The sequence below is a fragment of the Diabrotica undecimpunctata genome, chromosome 1, assembly GCF_040954645.1.
Source record: "Diabrotica undecimpunctata isolate CICGRU chromosome 1, icDiaUnde3, whole genome shotgun sequence".
Classification (NCBI taxonomy): Eukaryota; Metazoa; Arthropoda; class Insecta; order Coleoptera; family Chrysomelidae; genus Diabrotica; species Diabrotica undecimpunctata.
Window position 1 is genome coordinate 24,837,169 of NC_092803.1, and position 24,620 is coordinate 24,861,788.

The 24,620-nt window shown below is 31.2% G+C and overlaps 1 protein-coding gene across 1 annotated transcript; it reads left to right on the forward strand.

Annotated features, from left to right (window-relative positions):
• The first annotated feature begins 7,663 nt into the window (after window positions 1-7,663).
• Window positions 7,664-23,918, forward strand: PIG-B (phosphatidylinositol glycan anchor biosynthesis class B). Its single transcript, XM_072539245.1, has 8 exons — window positions 7,664-8,446; window positions 8,502-8,712; window positions 8,871-9,021; window positions 9,144-9,425; window positions 9,502-9,603; window positions 20,135-20,320; window positions 23,329-23,532; window positions 23,595-23,918. Exons 1-8 carry the CDS (start codon window positions 8,201-8,203, stop codon window positions 23,686-23,688), a joined length of 1,476 nt encoding a protein of 491 aa, XP_072395346.1. The 5' UTR covers window positions 7,664-8,200; the 3' UTR covers window positions 23,689-23,918.
• The last annotated feature ends 702 nt before the right edge of the window (window positions 23,919-24,620 follow it).

Sequence of the window (24,620 nt, forward strand, 5' to 3'; positions counted from 1 at the left end):
GTTGTGAATGTTTGTATTGTTTCTGATAAGAATGTTTATAACCTAAATTTTATATTATGACATGTTCTGTAATTATTTTAACATAATTTTATTTGAGTGTTCTTGTATATGTGTTTTAAAGTGTTTTAAATATGTATTTGTTAAATAACGTTTTTTTAAAAACAATTTTGGATAGTTTTCGCTATCATTTGTAGGGATCAAATGAGTTGCACATTTCATTTAATAAACATCACGACAACTAACCTCAATTAGTGTAAGATGCAAAATAATTCTTTTCTGTATTTTGTACTAATTTTGTTTATTGTAGCACCCTGATGATGCAAATAAAGATTTGCGAAAGCTTGGTTAACTAAAAAGAGTACTTCTTTGTCCTATCTTCCGCTGCACACCCAAATATTTGAGTTTTGTATTCTATTTGATCAGCGTTGATGACAAGCGTTTATCGCTTTTTCAGTTTACTGTGTAATGGGTTTTTACGAGAACATCTACGCTACATATGGAACTGCAGCCGTTGGATTCCTCAAGGGATGGTCGAAGACGAGTCTAAAATTATCCAAAGAAAGAAATAGAAGAATTTTCCTTTTAAAATGTAAGAAATCTGGAATACTTCCGAAACACATTTCACATTGTGCTGTCCCAATTGAGAATTTAATTTACAGGCAAGATACTCACACCCACCTTACGAGAACTTTTATTAACAAATTAGGGTATAAACTTTTAACTATTGAAATAAACATTAATCATAAACTAATAAAATCATTAGAGAATAAACTAAATACCCTTAAGTTAAATATAATTAGTAGTACTAGTGAACATATTTGTAATAATTTTATTCAGAAACAAATGAAACACTATAATTTTTCTTTTCATAAGATAAAAAATAGTAATATTAATAAATTCAACAATTTAAAATCTACTATGTTGAACAACCAACTTATTACTAAGTATGCTTGGATAAAAAATATCTCCCGAGTTGAAATTCCATCAAACGTTATTAAGTTTCTCTCGTTAGGTCCTAAGTTTAGCATTGAACCACGGTTAGGTATTGATTCTCCTATTAAACCGCTTTTATCAGATATTGATTTTATATCATCATTTATTCCGGATCCTGATTGTAGAAATATTGCAATTGCTAGATCGATTAACATAATCACTAATAACTCGTTTAAACGTAGGAGTTCCCCTTCTCTCCTACAAAATCTCTTTGAAGAAACTAAACGCTTCCTCAAATCTCACCCTGAGTTAGTAGTGACTCAATCTGACAAAGGTAATGTTACCGTAATAATGTTGAAAGATGATTACTTTAAACTTTCTCAAGATATTCTTGATCAGGGTTCATCCTACATAACCCTCCCTAGTGACCCAACTAGCAATATTCAAAATAAATCTAATGCCATAATAAAACGCCTTTGGCAACATAAACAAATTGATTTGAACACAAAAAAGAGACTCTCATCCTATAAAAGTGTTGTTGCTAAATTCTACACCCTCCCTAAAATCCATAAACCTAGCTTAACTATGAGACCTATAGTTTCCTCCATAGGCTCACCAACTGAACATATTGCAGGCTTTCTCACTAATATTTTGACCAAAGCTTATGATTCAAGTAATGACTACTACATCAGAGATTCTTTCCAAGTTGTTGAGTTATTTAACAGAACTGTATTACCACATAATTATGTTCTCGTTAGTCTAGATGTGGTCTCCCTCTTCAGTAATGTTTATTTAAATGCCGTTCTCCGATCTATTCATAAACACTGGAATAAAATTTCACAAGTATGTAGCATCGATTACGATATGTTTATTGAGATGATAGAGTTCTTGTTTAATTCCACTTGCTTCTCTTTCAATAACAAATATTATAAACAAACCTTTGGCACTCCTATGGGAGCCAGTATCTCTCCAATTCTAGCTACATATGTAATGGATGATCTGTTGGATATTATTCTTCAGGTTGTTCCTTTCAATGTTCCTTTTATTAAAAAGTATGTGGATGACATTATTATGTCGTGCCCACAAGGTTTAGAAATTGAGCTCTTAGACATTTTCAATAGCTACGACTCCCACATTCAATTTACTCTTGAAAAAGAGGATCAAAACCAATCTGTTCCTTTTCTCGACACAATGTTTATTAGAGAACCGGATAACATCATTACAATTGATTGGTATAGAAAAAAGTGTAACTCTGGAAGATATCTCAACTACCACTCTTACCACAAGTCAAGCATGAAAATTAATCTAGTCAAACAAATGACCACACGAGTTTGTAAACTAGCTGACCCTGTTTTTAGAAAAAAGAATCTCAACATCCTTTTACAGTTGTTCCTAGATAATTCTTACCCCGAATCCTTACTCAGGAAAATCATCTTTAACACATCCTCTGTTATACTCAACACACAAGTAAACCCTCCCCAAAATACAGGTGCTATGAAAGTTAGCTCTGATTCCCACTCACTGACTAACAATATTCCTAATATATCTTTTGTATCACTTCCATTTATTAAGGACGTCTCTCCCAAATTGACCAGAATTTTTGCTCAATACCTACCAAATGTAAAAATTGCTTATAAAAGCACTCTAGTTGTGGGATCTTTGTACAAGTCATTGAAAGATAAAGTACCAAACTTAGATAAAAGTGATGTTGTCTACAAACTTAATTGTTTGGGCTGTGAAGGTTCTTATATAGGTCACACCTCCCAAAAAGTTTCTAGCCGCTTGACTCTTCACAAGAGTGACATTAGGTTACACCCTGATAGATGTTCTCTAGCCACACATGCTAACACAACAGGGCACTCTTTCGATTTTCCAAATGTAAAAATCCTATCCACGGAGAGCAATTATTTAAAAAGATTGTTTCTCGAGATGGCTTTCATTTTTCAAGAAAAAGAAACTATTAACAAAAAGACAGATACCAATAATTTAAGCAACCTATATTCATTATTGTTAACTTTGGATAAACACGAATCTACTAACACAGACAATTCATCATCAACAATATAAGTTTCATTATATATGAGATATACAGTACCTCTCCTACTTGTTCTAATATAAGTCTTTTTACCTTTTCTGTTTCAAGAAGTTCAGCGTCTATCAGGTATACTATTACCTTTACATTGTTATCATTAAGATCTAACGTTCTATCGTTTTAAGTTGGCAGTAACGAATTCACAACCAATTCTTTTGTTTCTGATAAGAATGTTTATAACCTAAATTTTATATTATGACATGTTCTGTAATTATTTTAACATAATTTTATTTGAGTGTTCTTGTATATGTGTTTTAAAGTGTTTTAAATATGTATTTGTTAAATAACGTTTTTTTAAAAACAATTTTGGATAGTTTTCGCTATCATTTGTAGGGATCAAATGAGTTGCACATTTCATTTAATAAACATCACGACAACTAACCTCAATTAGTGTAAGATGCAAAATAATTCTTTTCTGTATTTTGTACTAATTTTGTTTATTGTAGCACCCTGATGATGCAAATAAAGATTTGCGAAAGCTTGGTTAACTAAAAAGAGTACTTCTTTGTCCTATCTTCCGCTGCACACCCAAATATTTGAGTTTTGTATTCTATTTGATCAGCGTTGATGACAAGCGTTTATCGCTTTTTCACTCTATATATATATATATATATATATATATATATATATATATATATATATATATATATATATATATATTACAAATGTAATAAAGCGTTTTTTTGCACAAGATGGAGAAAATTGTGGCCACATGCAAGCAATTACAGCAAGTCAGTTGTGTATACTTCATTTGCTATTGAAAGAGACTCGTGCAATAAAAATGTGTTTCCTTTAATAAAAAGTTATTTACAATAAATCCATTTGATATAATTCATGCCCACTGTACATTTGAAGCGGAAATGTTTGCTTGCCCAGCAGTTTTACTTTTTTTGATTTTTTGATAGCAAACATTAAAAACAGATTCATGTTAATTAATAAGGTTATGAAAAGATTTAGACTTTTGAAACATGTTTATTTTATATACATATATATGTATATATATATATATATATATATATATATATATATATATATATATATATATATATATATATATATATATATATATAAATGTTTTGGATGGGTTGGAGTCAATAAAAGGAGCTATTGGTTAACTATTTATTATCTCGAGCCTTCAATTGTGTTTACAATTATTATCAAGAGCTGCTAAAAAAGACAAAATATCTTACAAAGTTGAACTAGAAAGAAAAAAATTTTTTGTTAACTCACCAAATAAAATTAGTTTTGTTAATAAAATTGCTGCTAATACATTTCAAAAAGAATTAATAGTTTTGACCATGTTAGGTAAACTGGCAGTAGTTGAAGGTGGTTCTAATCTCCATTGCCTTTTTAAGTTGTTGCACTCTGCTTCGAATAAAACGTCATTAAATAATTTTTCAGCCATAATCCTTTGATCTGCTGGAAGAACCATTAATTTCATAGCAACATACCCGTCTGCATTTGACCGGTTAAACTTATCATTAATTGTAATCAAAATATCATCCCTAGGCTTTGATTTTCGCCCACGTTTTCTGCAACCAGATGGCATTTTACTATCTTCTTCTTCTTCTTCGTCTAGCCATTCACGTCCACATCTGAACATAAGCCTCTTCAAGTCTTCCTTTCCATTGTTTTTTATTGTACACTACTTGTAGTCAATTTTTCCCGGCAGTCCTTTTCAGATCATCTGTCCATCTCATAGGAGGTCTGCCTCTGGGTCTTTTGTGTTGGTATGGTCTCCAGGTTAAAATTGATCTGTGCCATTTGTTTAGATCGCTCCTAGCTACATGTCCAGCGTATTCCCATTTCAACTTATGATTTTTGCACCACATCGGTGACTTTGGTTTTCTGTCTTATCCATGTGTTTGTTTTCTTGTCCTTAAGTGATATACCATTTTACTATAAGTGGAAGTATCTGCTGATAGAACTGAAGGTTAAGATATTTGGGAGTTTCATTTTCTTCACTTGACGGTGACAGTATCGATTTAGTGCAACTACTTTCGTTATCAGTTATCTAAAAATTTAAAACACGATAAAACTTTTCCAATCAATTATTAACTATTAAGCAACATATTTTGTTCTAGTTTCCAAAAACTAAAAGCGAATGGAAGCGTATTGCAAATAATTTCGAGCAAAAACCTCCAATGTTCTGCTGTTATTGGAGGTTCCGTAATAGGTATTCTGAACCTTAATCCATATTCATTTAAGCGTCTTCGAACGGTACAAATGAAAACTGTGTTTCTATGGACATCATTTAATCGTTGAACAACTACTAGTGCTGATAATGCATGATCGCGTAATGCTTGAAATCAAGTAAAGCGATCTTCAACTTGACTTATGATTCTTCTTCTACCTTGACCTGGGCTACTGGTGCATTCCATTTAGTCTAGTACTGTTTTGCCAAATCTTTGTACTGCATTAAACACTGTACTTCGAGAAATTCCTAAAGCATTTGCGATGTAACGAATGCTCCGCTCACAATCCTGTAAAGCAACAACTTGTTCTACTTCTTCTGGTGTTATTATTTTTTATTGCAATTTTTGAATAGCAAAAAACTAAAAAAAATTAAAGCCAAGCTTGCAAAAATTTAGAATACTATATAAAATCTCCTCTCTCTCTCCAATGGCGCTACAGCTCAAATCGGGCCTTGGCCTCCTCCAAACTATGCCTCCAACCTTGTCGGTCCCGCGCCGATCTTCTCCCGATTCTCACGTCTAGCAAATTTTGCGCGTCCGCTGCCACTTCATCCTCCCATCTTTTCCGTGGCCTTCCTTTTGGTCTTGCGCCCTGCATTTTACTATCTAGGGCTCTTTTCGGAAATCTTTCTTTTTCCGTTCTTACTACATGACCAACCCAGCGAAGTCCCTGAAGTTTAACGAATTCTGAGATCGGTGTCTCTTTGAACAGTTGGTAGAGTTCATGGTTATACCTGGATCTCCATATTCCGTTTTCATTAATGGGTCCAAATATCTTTCTTAGGACTTTTCTTTCGAAGACTTCCAGTTTTCTTTTTGTCTCTTCTGTCATCACCCATGTCTCGCATCCATAACATACTATTGGTCTGATAATAGTTTTGTAGACCCTGATTTTCGATCTCCAGTGTGTGTTTTTGGAGCGGAACACATGATCGAGTGAAAAATAAGCTTTGTTTCCCTTTACTATTCTTCTTTCAATTTCTGGTTCTTCTGTTCCATCAGTGTTTAATGCAACTCCTAAATACATATACTATATAAAATGAATGTAAAATAATGCTGTTCAATTTAAGGTACTATTTCACATTAATAACAAAAAGTTTCTGTAGAACGGTTGTTGTTTGCAAAAATCATCTAAACAGGTTCAAATAAGAAAAAAACGTTATCGATAATAAAATAAAATTCAAAAAAATTAAACAAGTTTTTGTCGGAGAACGAAAAAAACATAAAAATCTGATTGTCCCGTTAATTTTGCATCCCAGTGTATGTTCGTATTGTGCAGTCAATTCCATTCGATTCGATTATACTCGATTCCAATTGATTCGATTCAATTTTATTCCAATCGATTCAATTTGAGTCGGTTTCAAACGATTCGTTTTTATTGCATTTTGCTTAAATATAATTTTATTTTAATTGATACATTTTTAAATAATCTTATTTAAAATTATTGAATTATTTTATTTTTTTTATTTTAGTTTATTTTAAATGACTGCGTTTACTACTCCACCTAGTGTGTGATTGCGCGAATTGTGTGGTGGCGCGATCTGTCCTTACAGTCGTTATTATCGGTTGCCAAAATCTCCTACATGTATGCAACCCGTGTTGCAATGTTTTTGTGTGTATGTTGCCTACCCTGTAGGTCGCGCTGGGTCGTATATTATATTAGTGATATTATGTCCTGGGTCCTACTGGAGAAAAGGGAATACTGGGATTATTATTATTGACAAGAGGTTATAACGCCTAATGTTTTTTATCTAGATCCTGTTAATCGTTAATCTTTGTTTTTTTTTCATGTAAGAATAGTGCTGTAATAAATACACGTTAACATTGAAAATACATTATTTCCCTAAGTAAAGTAATCAAACGAACTCAACGGTGATTAAAGGGGAAATAACAACTTAACCCCTTATACTGTTTTATTTTTTTCTCACATCTGTGCGATCCATCGCTCCGTCCGTAGCCCACGATAAGAAAATTATGCTTCAAAAAAAAAATTGTATAGATGTGCAAATGTTAACGAATAACTATGTTTATGTCATAAATAAATATATAAAGTTGAGTGATACAAAGTATTATCAAATATAAATATTTTAAAGCATACTTAGGGTTTAGCAGAAAATTAGAATATAATTTTATATTCAGTATTCTCTTCAACAAACAACTGATGCCATATTTGAATTTAAAATAAAGCTGCGGTTTTTGTAATGGGTATTACTACATCTACGGTAAAATCTGAATTAAAATTTAATAGAATTCTACCATTCAGTATTCTAAAAAACTAAAAAATCTTCTTACTACACCTATTATTCGGTATTGTACATTCGAAGTGGAGATGGCGTATCTAAATACCATCGCCATTTTTTATCCATCAGTTAAATTAATTCCTTATTCCGTTATTGTTATCATAGTATAAAAAAGAAAAAAACTTTGTGGTTAAACCAGAGAACAACCAACACAATACTAACAAGAACAATAACAATAATAACAGAACAAACAACTTTGTGTTGTTCTGTTATTCTATTCTATGGTTAAACTGTGTTTTCTCTGCTGTGTTGTTATTCCTTTAGTTAGACTTAGGAATCGAACATCGAACATGATGGAACGATGGAACATGCAAATTGCAAAGCAAATGTAAATAATCGTAATCATATATCAAAATGTGATAAGATTATCAAATAAAGGAAATATTGCAAAATACCTAAATTAACATGGGCATAAAATTAATTGATACATTTTTGAAAATCATAATGATCTGATTGAGTTCACCCATAAACACTCTGCCCATAAACAAAACATAACCTTAAAATTAAAAATACAATTTAGCCCAACCAAAATAATCTCTTACGAGACAAAATCTAAAAATAACACCTGTACCCAATAAAAAAGAAACACTTACGTTTTATACTCACGTTTCGCACGTGCCGTAGTAAAAGATATATAAAACCTTATTCAAAACTTTGTATTTAAAAACCAATAGTACAAAATGAAAAACCTGGATGTGTTCTTGATATTTCTAACTGTAAGATTAGTATCTGTGTATTTCGTTCAAACGTTTTACGTGCCAGACGAATATTGGCAGACTTTAGAAGTTGCCCATAATTTGGTTTATGAATATGGGTATTTGACTTGGGAGTGGAGTAAAGGTATAAGAAGTTACATACCCCCGTTAGTGGTAGCAGGATTGTACAAATTTTTAAACCTTCTTGGCCTTGACAGTGCTGAATTCTTGGTAAGTATCCATTTTCAACATTATCTCTAGTTTTTAAACCAATACTGCTTTTTAGATTTATGCTCCTAGAGTCCTTCAAGCTTTTCTCAGCTCCTATTCAGATCTGTGTTTCTACAAATGGTCGGGGACCAAAAAATGGGCAGTGTTTGCAATGGCCAGTTCATGGTTTTGGTTCTATACTGGATCCAGGACTCTGATAAATACCATGGAGTGTTCCTTAACCACAATAGCTCTATCAAAATTCCCATGGCCAGGAAAAGGGATAGGTACGTTTTATCAGACTGTTTCTAGAACAAAAAATTCAATTATTGGTATCAAAATAGACATGACAGTAGATAAAGAGACTTATATTATTTATAAAATAAATCATTATCAGGTATTAGTTAAACACTTATAAACAGATTAATTTCATTTTCTTTTTTAGAAGAATCTTCTACCTTCTTATGGATAACAGCTTTATTGTTTACTATAAGACCTACCAGTGCCATAGTGTGGCTTCCACTTTGCTTGTATCATTTGAAGATAAACAAAAAGTCATTCTTAAACATCACCCTCACCAAATATTTCCCAATAGGGTAAATTATTTGTTTGCATTTAGATTGTAATATTTAAAATTAAAACATTACTTAATTGCAAATTTTAACATTGTATAATGAAAAATTTCTGTAAGAGCATAAGATCTTTTTTTACTTTGTAGATTGATCGTATTGTCCTTAGCTACTATGTTTGACAGTTTATGTCATGGATCTCTTTTGATAACACCCTATGGGTTTTTAAAGTTCAACCTTCTTGAGAATTTGAGCTCGTTTTATGGAGAACAGCCATGGCATTGGTATTTATCCTCTGGGTTGCCTGGCATATTAGGTATACAAGTACTACCTTTCCTTCTGGCTACAGTGGTTGTTTTGAAAAATAGAAAAGTACATCCCAATGAGTTAGTGATGCTTGGGACGATTGTTTTTACTGTGGCTGTGTACAGGTAAAGGTGTTACAAACATGATAATTTGAATTCATAAAAAATCTTAATTAATTTTTAACAATCATTTACTTTTTAGTTATTTACCTCACAAGGAATTTAGATTTTTATTACCTCTGTTGCCATTGGTGTTCTATATATCATCCAGATTCTTATCAGCTTGGAGTAGAAAAGCCAACAAGTAAGTAATTTTATTCGGTTAACAGACCTTCTTTAAGTATATTTTTTTATACGGATGTTTATACCCAATGCATGCTTGTACTGAATTTGGAAATGCTTCATAGCACAAAGGCTATTTCATGACAGAAGATTATAACAGTCTTTATACAGGACTATAGATGACTATTTATATCTTATTCCCTCAGTTTTGTATAAGAAGTTACGCCATACTTGCATATCTTTAGTGCATGTATTTATTACATCTCTCTCCCCAGTCCCTCCAAAAATCTCTTTCCCTGATCATTTCTTTTACCTCATGCATAGATCGTTTGTATATTACTGTAATTTGGTTGATACATCTCGTTTGGGATCTTCCTCGCGATCTACGGCCTTCTACCTTTCCTTGCATAAGTATTTCCATATTTTCTGTGTCTGCTCTCATAACATATCCCATCATTTCCCAAAGAAATTATAATAGGCTCTATTGTTGTTTCTATTATCATATCAAGTTTCCATAATTTTTATAAGACGAATAGCTTTAAGTTAAATGTGGTATTATAGTCAGATACAGTCAATGTGGTTAAGATCGCAATAATAAGGTGGAAATTAGAACAATGTAACTCCATGTTCTTTTACTACTTCATCTACAGCATATTTCTTAAATTTTAGGAAATGTAATTTACATATCTGTATAAACTCTTTTATTTCTTAGTTTATTAACTAATCTAAGTCTTTCTTTTTCCAGTTACACTTTTCTCTTAGGTAATGGTTCTTTTAATCATGAATGGTAACTGGCATTGTCTGTAACTATAACAGAATTAATTGGTTTGAAATGTATCATTTGACCAAAATAATCTTCTAAAACAGAAATCATTTCTTTCAGTTTAAAATTTTAATCAATTAGACAAATAAACCCTCAGTAAACCCCTGATGAACATGTGTAAGCTGTTTATCTTGTCAATCTTTTTTGCACAATGTTATTTATTAATTCATGTTTCATTCATAGAAAAAATATTATTGCTTTCTCTTCTTTATCTATTGTGCTTCTCCTAAATGAAGTTTAATTTGTGCAAGATTTTCCACAATTTGTCTTTGTTCATGTTTTACAACGTGTTGTCACTATTACTGTCTGCTAAAAGTTTAGCTGAAGTAGATATCTTATTTTAGAAAATAAAATGAATGCAGTTTTTGAATTGTTTGTTTTACAATATCGTGTATTTAGGGTTTTTTCCTGTTGACGTTTCCAGTGCTTCTGTAATAGCAAAGAATATAAACGTCTATATTCTTTGGTAATAGTTCCTTGCTTTCATTGTTTCAAAACTCTATAATTGGATGCTTCTCTAACTGCGGTTCGTTGAACACTTAGAAACCATATTCTGAAACGGTAAATACACGTCTTTAAAATAACTTTATTCAACATCAACAATATTACACTATTTTAATACAATCACAACCATAAATTTCATAATAACCTTCAAAATAATCAAATACTACTGCTATTCGAACTGTCAACTGGCTATGTTTGTATACATTTTCTGACATTCCAAACATTACTGGACATTTTGGGATTTTTCGATAACATCTCGATCATGCCAGATTTGTTTCAATACTTCTTCTTTTTGGACACGGGACGTTTTCTATGTGGAATAAATCTCACGGAGCTGTCTTAATACTGCTCCCTCCTTTATAGTTATTCGTCTCGAAGAACTGAACTATCAGGTACCTATTGAAGTCAACAGGGTGGATCAGTACCATGGTATGAAGCTAATCTCTCGATATGAACTACTTTGGGTTTACTTCTAACTGAAAACTGGATGTGGTAGATTAGATCGTTTATTTTCTATAGGACGGTGTATGGACCTTCCCAGTTTCGTTGAAGGGCCTCGGCTTCATCACTTTAAAGCTTCAAACTTTTACGAGTAAATTCATAAACTTTTTCCAGTTTTCTTTCAAATTTTCGATGTACGTCAGGGATGAACAGTTATCTTCACAAGGAGGCGGAGAGGAAGGTAAGGAGGTCCATGCGTGGTGTTAATGAAATGCCTCCCCATATTATAAGCGAGTCCAAATAAAATGGTATAGAATGGTATTTGTTATGTTACATTGTGCATATTGTTTATTAGGCCTTCTAAAAACCCGAACTCGTGTATCACTTGTATGTAAGCAACAGCGTGACTCATTTGTCTGCAGAACTTGTTTCCAATCGGATTCTTACATGTTTCTTGTCAAAAACTATCCATGATTCGTCTGCAATGTCTCATTTACAATGATCTCTGATTAACACTGAATCTCGGGTAGCAATGTGAAGATGCAATTACCTTATAGAAGACGTTATTAAACTGTTTCCAGGCTTATTTGGATGCCACTTACATAGGCAGGTTACAAAGCATTGTTTTATAGTAGAAAGCTCTTACTTTTAACAAACTCTGGTACTCTCACCAGTTAACTTGTGTTTTTTAACCATTTGCGACACTGATGAATGGGACCCACCGAATTTTTCACCTATTTAGCGATAACCCCAACCTTCTTCTTGTAATACGAGTATAATGGCATGAGCACTTCCTCTATTGATCCCTAACCAATTCTTTACTGCAATTAGTATATGCGTAGTAATACATTGTTTAGTGATCAGTGTAGTAGTGTCTGGGGGCTCGGGAGACTGAGACCTCGGAAGCCCTGAAGAAGACATGAAAGATGATGTCGAAAGCTCGGCGCAATGATCATCGAGGCGGGAAGACTGTTGAGTTTAATATTAATTCTTGTAATAGTATTAATCTTAGCTCTAGCTTTAATATATATATATATATATATATATATATATATATATATATATATATATATATATTGTTATGATGTATTTTTTGTTTGAATGATGAGCAATGAGTATTTTTAATAATATATAGGGTTTTTATCGCGGTTCTCAAAGAATTAGTTTGCAAGTACTTTTTTTTAAATTATCTTTATTATAACTATTATGAAACACACATATATATCTAACCTAGCCAATGTAAATTTAAAATAAACTATCTTTAAATTGATGTTCTTATAAAACTAATTAAATTCTATAGACAATGTTAAATTTAAACAAACTATCTTCAAAATTGAAATTGTTATAACACTAACTAAATTATATTAACAAAATTTTGTACCTTTCTTTCACTGAATGCCTAAATGAACTGTTTTCCACTATATATATTCTAATCACCACTGAATGTCTTCGTACTTCGGTTATCCTTGTTTTTGTGAAATTTCTTTTTCCAAATATCAGCTTCTACCAATTTAAGATATATTTTTCTTCACCAGCAATTATACACCACCAAGCAAACCAGCAAACACCATTTATATTTATTCTTCTTTTCAATATACCAATATCCAATTATTATAAGTTGATTTATACTAATCTCCAATCATAATATAATTTTAATTCTTTCCAATGTCCATCCAATATTCTTCTAATATACTTTTATAATCTTCAATAATTATTTGTGTATAATTATAAATGTGCATTAAATATATGCATAATTTTTAATCTTCATTTAACTCACTATATTAAACTGCTTGACTGACTTACTAAAACTGTGAACAATTGACTTCACTAATTAATTGTGTCTATCTTCTACTAACTTTCATAATAAACTGCTTGACTTCTGACTAAAAACTGCCCTCTTGAATCCAAATCACGGGTATTTATGTCCTTTTTGATATTCCAGAACCATCTGGTAAGAGATCATGTTCCATTCGTTCTATTAACTTCTGTATAGATGTTCTCGAAAAAAATATCTGTTCGATCCACCGCCATAATCATTATTCCAGAATGTTCCAACATAAACACAGGTCAAATTCTGCACTCTGGCGAATTCGTTAATGTTCCATTGATAATTTTGTTGACATTTAGGCTTTTCAGATCAGAATAAACATTCAAATTAGTAACTAACACTCTAATTTAATAAAATACACAATTCAAACAATATATTATTATAACCCCACTTTATATTCCCAATTATGATTAATTTCTATCTGTCAATCACTCGAGAGTATTTTTGGTTGCCTATGCACATGGCTCACTTAAATCTATCTACCACATTATAATTACTAAAATACAACTTTTTTACAATTATTATATGCTAATTTCTTAAAATGCCCTCACATAAATATATTTTTATAAAATTCTCTAGTATATAACTTATTTAAAACAACCAAATATCTAATATTATGTAGTATATAACTTATAAATTATTTTCTATAAACCCCAATCGTCACAATACCCCAAAAATAATATTTAAAATAAATAATTTACTTATTATTTTTTTAAATATTAATTTTCTCATACCTTATTAAATTTAATAAATTAATAATTCAATTTTTTTTTATTTAAAATGTGTTAAATACATCCCTGTTCGCTGTCTATGTCAAAGCAAAGAACAACGGATCACAGTTCGGCTATTCTATGGTCAAACTGTCATATCAAATGGAGAGAATAAAATATAACCTTAATTAAAAATATAATGGATATTGTGTTCTGTTTATTTATAGACAAAATCTAGGAATTATTTCCATTCAAAATAACTTTCATCAATATAAATTGGTAAGTTTTACACTTTTTATAAAGACATTTACACAATCAATTCTGTATCTAACCCCAAATTATGATTTTTAGGGTACCAAACAATTTCCGTATGTACAAAATTCAACAAGTATGATGTCAAATTTATTTCCAACAAAGAAATCTATCATCTATCTATGAAATGGATCTATCAGTAAGTTTTTTTTTTTTTTAAATTTTTTTTGAAATTCTTTTCTTTGTTTAGTTGACATATTGGGCATTGGGTAGTAATTTCTTTTGCTATACTTATGTCATTCTTTGCAAAATAATTGTCCCTAAATAGCATCCATAGCTTTCTTGAACCAATATGCATATAATTGTTATGTAAATTTTTCAATATTTTCTTTGCTAAAGTTCTAGTTATTACATATACTTCTATGCCATTTATTATTTTATAATATACCCCATCTTTCTTAAGGACTTTTTGTTTTTCACTCAAATTGATCTGATCTCTTATAATTTCTTCTTTAGAATATAATCCTGTACTTTCTACTAATTGATTTAATCCAATTTTTATTGTTCGCTGCCCTTTTTGTGGTGTATTTTCTAACCTTGATAAAACATCTGCCACTATATTGGATTTTCCAGAAATGTATTTGATTTCAAAGCAGTATTCACTAAGTATTAGACTCCACCGATGTATTCTACTGTTTCCATATTTGTTATTTAATATAGACGTTAAAGCTTGGTGATCTGTTTCTATTGTGAATTCATTACCCAACAAATAAAATCTTAATTTTGTGACACAGTGTATTATACTTGCTAGTTCTAATTCTGAAACTGAGTAACCCTTTTCATGTGGCTTTGTAATTCTTGAAATGAATTGTATTGGGTATTCGACCCCATCATGTATTTGTAATAATACCCCTGATAATCTCTCTATTGATGCATCTGTTCTTAATATGAATGGCTGTGTGTAGTCAGGATAGTATATTTTCAAATTTGACAGAAAAATGTTTTTAATTTCTTGGAATGCTAGTTCTCTTCTCTGATCCCATCTCCATTTTACACCTTTTCTCAGTAGTTCAAGTAATGGAATTTCTTTTATACTTAGATCTGGTATCATCCTTTTATAATAATTAATTATTCCAATAAATCCTCTTAAAGTTCTTAAATTGTGTGGTGTTTTATATTCCTGAATGACTTGTGTCCGTTCTGGATCCATTTCGATTCCCTTAGTGTTAAGTTTATAACCTAGATATATGACTTCTTTTTGAAAAAATGTACATTTTTCTTGATTTATTTTTAGTCCAACTTTGTCTAATCTATTTATTATAATTTTTAGGTGTTTCTCATGATCTTCAGCCGTTTTAGAAAAAATTAATATATCATCAATGTAGTGAATTACAAAATGTTCATATTGATCCAAAATATCATGAAGACATCTACATAGAACACTGCAAGATGATTGAAGTCCAAATGGTACTACTTTGAATTGATATACTACTCCATCTATCTGAAATTCTGTATACTGTCTACTTTTTCTTTCTAGAGGTATTAACCAGAAACTATGCTGTAAATCGATTTTAGTGAAAAATGACATTCCTGTAATTCTTCCTAGTATTCCATCTATACTCATTGGTGCTTCAAATTGCTTTTCAGTAATCTTGTTAATATTCCTTGCATCCAAACATAACCTGATTTCACCTGATCTTTTTCGTACTACTACTATGGGATTTATAAAACGTGTGTCGGCTTTCTCAATGATTCCATCTTCTAACATATTATTAATTGTTTTGTTTACTTCTTCTCTGTATTTATATGGTATTGGGTATGATTTTGTTTTAAAATCTTTTTCTTCTTTAACTTTTATACTATGGATATAATTTTGTGCAATTCTATTTTCTTTATTGACAAGTCCCTTGTGTTGCTGCAATATGGAAATGACTATTGATTTATATTCTTCAGGGCAATTTAAAACTTTTATCACATCTTCTTCTTTACAAATAAAATTATTCTTCATTATGTACTCATTATTCCTTGCTTCCAATTTTACGCACTCCGCCTCGTAGGCATCCATCTGCTTAAAATTTCCATTCCTTAAATATTCACTACAATAATTATTCTTTACATTCTTTTGGGACATTTCCCTATCATCAAAATACATTTCTTCTTCATAAACATCATTATTTTCTTTTAATAATATCCTATCAACTCTTATTCCTTCTTCTACCTCATCTTTCTGCATAAATTTAATTATTTGCCCTTCCAAAGTTACCATTTTTTTTTTCAAAATCTATCTTTACTTTCTTCTTTTCCAATTCATCATTTCCCATTAATATATCAACACATAAATCCTTGACAATAAATCCTTGCATATTAATTTCTTTATTAAGAATATTAATTTTAAAATTGGCTAGTTTATCAATTTCACCCAACTTCTTATTATTTGCACCAATAATTTTAATTTTTGGAATCTTTATTATATCTGATAGTTTTAATGTATTAAAAATAAAATTCTCCGAGACTAATGTACTTTCTGAACCAGTATCTATCATAATTTTAATCATTTTATTTTTGGCCAAAGCATTTATATAAATTAAATTAATAGATTCAATAATTTTCTCTTCATCTAAAGAAATAAATTCAGAAGGTTTTTCATAATAGCAATGGCCTAACTTGTAATTCAGAAAGTTTACTGCACAAAATTTTGATTATTAGAATTGTCAGATTGTATCTGACCACTTGGATCTGATGTCCTATGTCTTTCCCTACTATGACTTCTACTCACATTTTCCTGACTTGTACTACTTCGTTCCCTGTCTTCGCAGCTTCTATTCCTTCGAACACAATTTACCTGTCTGTTATAGTTAGGTCGCTCTGTATTTCTTCTATTGTTAAAATCTTGTCTATTATTATTAGTACTGTTATTAAAATGTTGTCTATTATAATTAGTATTATTATTAAAATTTTGTCTATTATAACTAGTATTATTATTAAAGTTTTGTAAATTATTACCATATCTATAATTATTATATTGAAAGTTATTATTGTTTTTTCTGTTGTTATTATTACTTGTCATATTGCCTCTTTGTATTCTTTGAATAAAATTAATAAAACTATCTATTGTTTGAATATTTTGTACAGTTACGGTTTGCACAACATCAGCATCAAAATGTCTAGATACATTTAAGACTGTTTCATCCTCTCTAAGTGGTGGTTCTAAATATTTTGCAACTGTTATCAATTTCAATGCATAATCTACCATATTTGATTTTAAATTTTGATTATACTTTCCAAAATATAGAATTTCTCTAAACTTTGCTTGCTCTAATTCACCCCAATAATAATTTAAAAATTTATTTTCAAATGTTTGAAAATTATCTAAATCATTCTCAATACTAGCAAACCAAGTTGCTGCATTGTCATTTAATGTCATTCTAATATAATCTTTAATATCATTAATATTATTCACCAATCTTAATTTATGTTTTAAACTATTTATGTATACTCTAGGATGCAAATTTTTTATATTACCAGAGAATTTAATCCCAGTCTCATTTGTTAAATTTAAGTAAGGTCTCCCTATGTCTCTCATTTGTGAAATATCATCTATTCTCTGTTCCACATTTCTTATTTGATTACTATTTATTTGGATATTTTGTTGTATATCGTCTAATTTTTCTTCTGTGTTTCTCCTGTCTTCGTTAATTTTTACTTCTAAGTTACATTTCTGTAACTCTATTTTCTGTTCTATATCTATCTTATTATCTTGAATAATCCTCTTTACTTCTGTCCTCTCATTTTCTATCCTTTTCTTGTAGTCATTCCGTATACTTTTTATTTCATTTGCTACTTTTTTCTCTGCAGCTTCAAGTTTTTTATCCATTTGTTTTACAATTTTATTATTATTATCTTCTATTTTCTTTTCTAATTTTCTATAATTCTCTTCCAATTTCTGTTCCATTTTTTTCATGTCTTCTTTGACTTCTTTTGAATTCTCTTCCAATTTTTTTATGTCTTCTTTGATTTCTTTTGAATTCTCTTCCATTTTCTGTTCCATTTTTTTCATGTCTTCTTTGATTTCTTTTGAATTCTCTTCCATCGTCTTGTTCATCTGCATCATTAATGACATTAAAGCTGCCATATTGACATTTTCCTCTCTTTCTGGATTCATTTCTGCAGTATCTTGTGGAATTTGAACTAAACTCTCCTCTTGTATAGGTTGTGTTTCTACTTCCACATCTTCTTCATTCTTTTTGCTTCTTGTACCTTTCTTTCCTTGAGACATTTTGAGACTTTACTTGTTCAAATATAATTAAAAATAAAATCTATAATTTTTCCTTTCTACTGATAATTAATTTAATTATATGAGAGCACTTATCTTCCCAAACTAATTCTTTTAAATAGAGAGCCACCGCGTTGGGTGCCAAATTGTTATGATGTATTTTTTGTTTGAATGATGAGCAATGAGTATTTTTAATAATATATAGGGTTTTTATCGCGGTTCTCAAAGAATTAGTTTGTAAGTACTTTTTTTTAAATTATCTTTATTATAACTATTATGAAACACACATATATATCTAACCTAGCCAATGTAAATTTAAAATAAACTATCTTTAAATTGATGTTCTTATAAAACTAATTAAATTCTATAGACAATGTTAAATTTAAACAAACTATCTTCAAAATTGAAATTGTTATAACACTAACTAAATTATATTAACAAAATTTTGTACCTTTCTTTCACTGAATGCCTAAATGAACTGTTTTCCACTATATATATTCTAATCACCACTGAATGTCTTCGTACTTCGGTTATCCTTGTTTTTGTGAAATTTCTTTTTCCAAATATCAGCTTCTACCAATTTAAGATATATTTTTCTTCACCAGCAATTATACACCACCAAGCAAACCAGCAAACACCATTTATATTTATTCTTCTTTTCAATATACCAATATCCAATTATTATAAGTTGATTTATACTAATCTCCAATCATAATATAATTTTAATTCTTTCCAATGTCCATCCAATATTCTTCTAATATACTTTTATAATCTTCAATAATTATTTGTGTATAATTATAAATGTGCATTAAATATATGCATAATTTTTAATCTTCATTTAACTCACTATATTAAACTGCTTGACTGACTTACTAAAACTGTGAACAATTGACTTCACTAATTAATTGTGTCTATCTTCTACTAACTTTCATAATAAACTGCTTGACTTCTGACTAAAAACTGCCCTCTTGAATCCAAATCACGGGTATTTATATCCTTTTTGATATTCCAGAACCATCTGGTAAGAGATCATGTTCCATTCGTTCTATTAACTTCTATATAGATGTTCTCGAAAAAAATATCTGTTCGATCCACCGCCATAATCATTATTCCAGAATGTTCCAACATAAACACAGGTCAAATTCTGCACTCTGGAGAATTCGTTAATGTTCCATTGATAATTTTGTTGACATTTAGGCTTTTCAGATCAGAATAAACATTCAAATTAGTAACTAACACTCTAATTTAATAAAATACACAATTCAAACAATATATTATTATAACCCCACTTTATATTCCCAATTATGATTAATTTCTATCTGTCAATCACTCGAGAGTATTTTTGGTTGCCTATGCACATGGCTCACTTAAATCTATCTACCACATTATAATTACTAAAATACAACTTTTTTACAATTATTATATGCTAATTTCTTAAAATGCCCTCACATAAATATATTTTTATAAAATTCTCTAGTATATAACTTATTTAAAACAACCAAATATCTAATATTATGTAGTATATAACTTATAAATTATTTTCTATAAACCCCAATCGTCACAATATATATATATATATATATATATATATATATATATATATATATATATATATATATATATATATATATTTATATATATATATATATATATATATATATATATATATATTTATAGTATAGTACTTTGGAATCTTTTATATAACACTGTAATCATTTTTAGGTTTTCCATATGGTTAGTAGCAGTCGTAATCTTTATTGGAAATTTGGGTCCAGCTTGGTACTTGGGAATGGTACACCAAAGAGGTACACTGGATGTCATGACCCCATTACGAGAGGTAGCCAAACAGAATCTGCAAGATACCCGTTTGCTATTCTTAATGCCTTGTCATTCAACACCATTGTACAGGTAAATTTAATAGAAAAAGTTTTTTAAGTTTGGAACAAAAAAAAAAAGAAGTCGCACAGGCCAAATATGTAGGATACGGTGGATGGGAAGGAAGCACCACTGTCAGACTTCATTAGAATACACAGATTGCAATGGGCCGGACATGTGATAAGAATTGGAGAGGATAGGCTACCAAAAAGAGACCTGAATGTAGGGAAAGAGACCGGTTGAAGAGCCAAAAAAGCGCTGGGAAGACACAGTAAACAGTGACGCACAAGCCCTTTTAGGAGTCCGTGTATGGAGAAGATCAGCCACAGACAAGCAAGGGTGGAGGCAAAAAATAAAGGAGGCCAAGGCTTAATTTGGGCTGTAGTGCTGTAGAAGAAGAAGAATATGCTGGATGGGCAGCAGTTTGCAGCACACGTCGACCAATTTGGTCGGTGGTGTGAGACGGTGCGTTCCCATGGTGGAAGAGTACTTGTCGCCAAATGGGACCGTTTTTTTCTGCAATTGGGCGTCTAATCGGCTCAATAATTCGCCATAGTAGAGCCCAGTCATCGTAGTTGATGTAGATCACACCTTGCGAATCCCACAAAATGGTGGCCAGCACCTTTCCGGCTGATAGGACAGTTTTCGCCTTCTTTGGAGTAAGTTCGCTGGGTAAAGCCTCCTTTTTTAACTGTTCCTTGGTCTCTGGTGTGTACCAGTGGATCCATGTTTCATGTTTCTCTTTTTCAATCTTTATAAAATCCGCGGACACGCCCGCTTCTACACACGAAAACAAGACTACTACGAGTCCAATTCTGCTGAAATTTTCACATTAACTGTAGTGTTGCCCAAAATCGGTCTTGGTCTTGCAGTCTTGGTCTTGTTCTTGCGTTTTTGCAAGACCAAGACCAAGACCGCCTAATTTTAGCAAGACCAAGACCAAGACTGACCGTGCAAGATTTAAGCAAGAACAAGACTAAGCCTGCGAGACTCTTGCGTCTTGCAGTTAGGACTGAATGTGGTTTTAGCAAGAATAGTAGTTCGGGTATTTAAAGACTCAATGAGACGCAAAAAAATGTAATAAAAATTTGAAAAACTGAACTAATGCGTATTACAAACAATACCATAAACATACATACCGAATCAAAATGTTTATTAAAAAAACACATTTGACACGTGCTCAGAGGTCGAGATTACAAAATTAAATATTTTGTACATTCTTTTCCAGCACACGACTTCTTCGCTCTGAAATTAATTGTCCATATTTTGAGTATAGCCGCCCTCTAATCATAAAAATAATCTTCTTGCATTGCGACGCCGACAGTAATATCGTATTTCCATTATAATTTAGTCAGAAGGAATCTAAATAAACAAATCTTATCGGCCTAAGACTATAAATTGTTTCTGCTGAGTGTGCGATGAGATCATTCGGTTAAACAAAATTTGCTGAAAGAGCGCGAAAGTAACGAGACAAATTAATAACATATAATGCCGCCTACCGTAACAAAATACCGAAGTATTTAGAATAACGAAGTAAGGATATATAATTCTCGGTTTGTTATTAAATACTTAAGGTATTGGATAGTAACGAACATAAAGTAACTTTTTTTTTATAGTAGTATCGTAGTTACTTTTTCGACATTACTTAACTTCATTCCCAATTGAGTTTTCCTTTGAGTTTAATGTAATAATTGTTTTTCATCTAATCCTTTTTGTTCCCGGAGTGACAAATTTACAATTTGACATGAGGGACAAAGATTCAAATAATTCTAGTCGGAATAGTGAGCGTTGGAGTTATAGATCTAAAAGACCTAAAAGCAAATTTGATGAGTTTTTCGAAATAATTCATGCATCGCTAATAATTATTGGTTTGTGTAAATTGTGCCTACATAGAAAGGTTGAAATGAAAATGAACAACAGAAACACGTCAGGTTTAAGGAAGCATCTAATATCTTTTCACAAAAAGGAATTACAAACATTTCTTCCTGAAAAACCAAAATTCGGTAGAGATATCACAAGCTTTTTAATAACCGCTGGTAAAAGTGGACATGTAAAAAAATATACTTATTACCTTATTACCAACTACATATATCATATACCTACTACTTTATTTTGGTAAATTAATGTATTTATTAACTAGGTATCTCCTGAATTTAAAAGAACTTCTTTTGATTGTCATTGCTTTTTTACCTATTCTATATTTTTTCAAGTTAGTTTTTTATATAAAAGTAGAGATAAGATTTCTAAAAACATTTATTTTGCTTTAATAAGTGGATTATAGTTTGTTATCTTATCACCTAAAAAATCTGTGCCCTTGATACATGTATGTGGATTTTTTGCCCATCATGTCCATCAATCTCTTTTTTTGGCAGATAATGTTCTTTAAAATACAGGCATGCTTATGTCATTAATTTGTTTTTTTTTGTGTTTTAACCATGATTTAGCACATTTAAGCTTAGTAAATGCAAACGTTTATTAAGAAACAGATTGACTTCTGTGGGGCATGGTAGATATCTGAGTTAGTTAGAACATAGGCACGGTAAGCTTAGATCGTGGCTTCGAACCCCACCCGATGTCAGTTGTTTAGACATTTATTAATTTGGTTGGTCTTTATTATGGCTATGTTAATTCAAGCTTAAAATGTACTTTAAGATCTAAAGTAACGTTTAATGAATAGCAATAGGCTAATGGGTAACTGCAAGATTTGCAAGACTCTTGCTGCAAGACCAAGACCAAGACCAGGAGTGCAATACCAAGACCAAGACCAAGACCAGGTGTATTGGCGCAAGACCAAGACCAAGACTGCCTAAGTCTCGTCTTGTTCTTGCATTTGGGCAACACTAATTAACTGTCTACGAGAATATACTACTCGATAGTAAATTTCTCTTGCGATAGAGGCGCCATCGGGCGGCAAGGCTAATTACTTATCAGATAGTCATCCTATATCTCATATTTAATCTAAAACCACTGCTATTATCATTTGATAAAATCAAATATATTATCTTATAATTTAGTTTATAATATATTTTTTACATTTTTAGTCATCTTCATATAAATGTTACCACCAGATTTTTAACATGTTTACCAAACTTCAGTAACATAGAAAACTACATAGATGAAGCTGATGCTTTTTACAAAAGTCCCACTGACTGGTTAAGGCAGAATTATCCACCAAATGGAACTCTACCGTCCCATATTATTAGCTACGACGTTTTGGTACCTTCTATATCTGATATACTAAGCAGGTAAGAGAGTTCTGAAAATATTTCTTAATTTTTTGATATTTAATGCAATATTCTTGTTTCAGGTATAAATTAACTCACGAAATCTTCCACACCAACATACCAATCTCCTCCCGCATTGGAAGATATGTCGTGATACACAAACTAATAGATTTCTGAACGTCCTGAAGTATTTTAAATGCTTTAAGAGCGTTAGAAGAATTGCTCAATTATTTTGTTTAATAGGATTTTGCGGTGTCATGAATGCCTTGACCAAAGAGAGCCAGAATCGAGACTTCTGCCTCATAGTTTAAGAAATAAATGCATTTTTGTGTTGTTTTTGAATGATTTGGAACATATTTTCCAAGAGTTTTTAATTTGTGAGTTAATAAATGTTTTTGAATTATTTATCATTTTTTTTTATTTCATTAAGACAAATTATTTGGAGCAGCCTTGTAAATTAGCTCACTTACAGCCTATGCAGAGCATCGCATTGACACTAGCAATAGCTTACCAATCGCACTGTCACCATACCGAATGTTACCTACAAAGAAGAAAGTGCTTAAAACCGAATTATGTAGACAAACTTCTGAAAGAAGGTGATCAGGTGAATTCATAATCGAAAAATGTGATCTTAATATAACCAGCGGGGCACATGCCCTGTGCTGTGCGTGTTTGATCGCGAAAAAGGATAATATAAACATGCTGATCGACGTTTGAAAGAACTCAGTCCATTCAAAGGAGATTTAGTATGGGCCAAATAACCGCTCCCAGTAACAGGTCGAAAGGTCACACAGCTAAATTCTATCCCAAGAGAGATGGACCCTATAGAATCAAGCGAATGGTATCGCCTGTGAGTTACGAGCTTTGTGGAGTGGACATCCTTACTGCTCTTGCTATATTCCACGTATCCGCTCTTACACACGCTAACCACAATGATGTAGTGCCAAGACGAGGAAGCCCCAGGAAGAAACCTGCACCTTTTGCTGGCCCCTGATTATCATTTTCTTGTAAAAACCCTAAAATCCCTGAAAGTCTTGCTAAGAAACTAAGTCCATGCTTCTTCTTCTTCTTCTGGTTCCTATCCGTTTCGGATGTTGGAAATCATATTG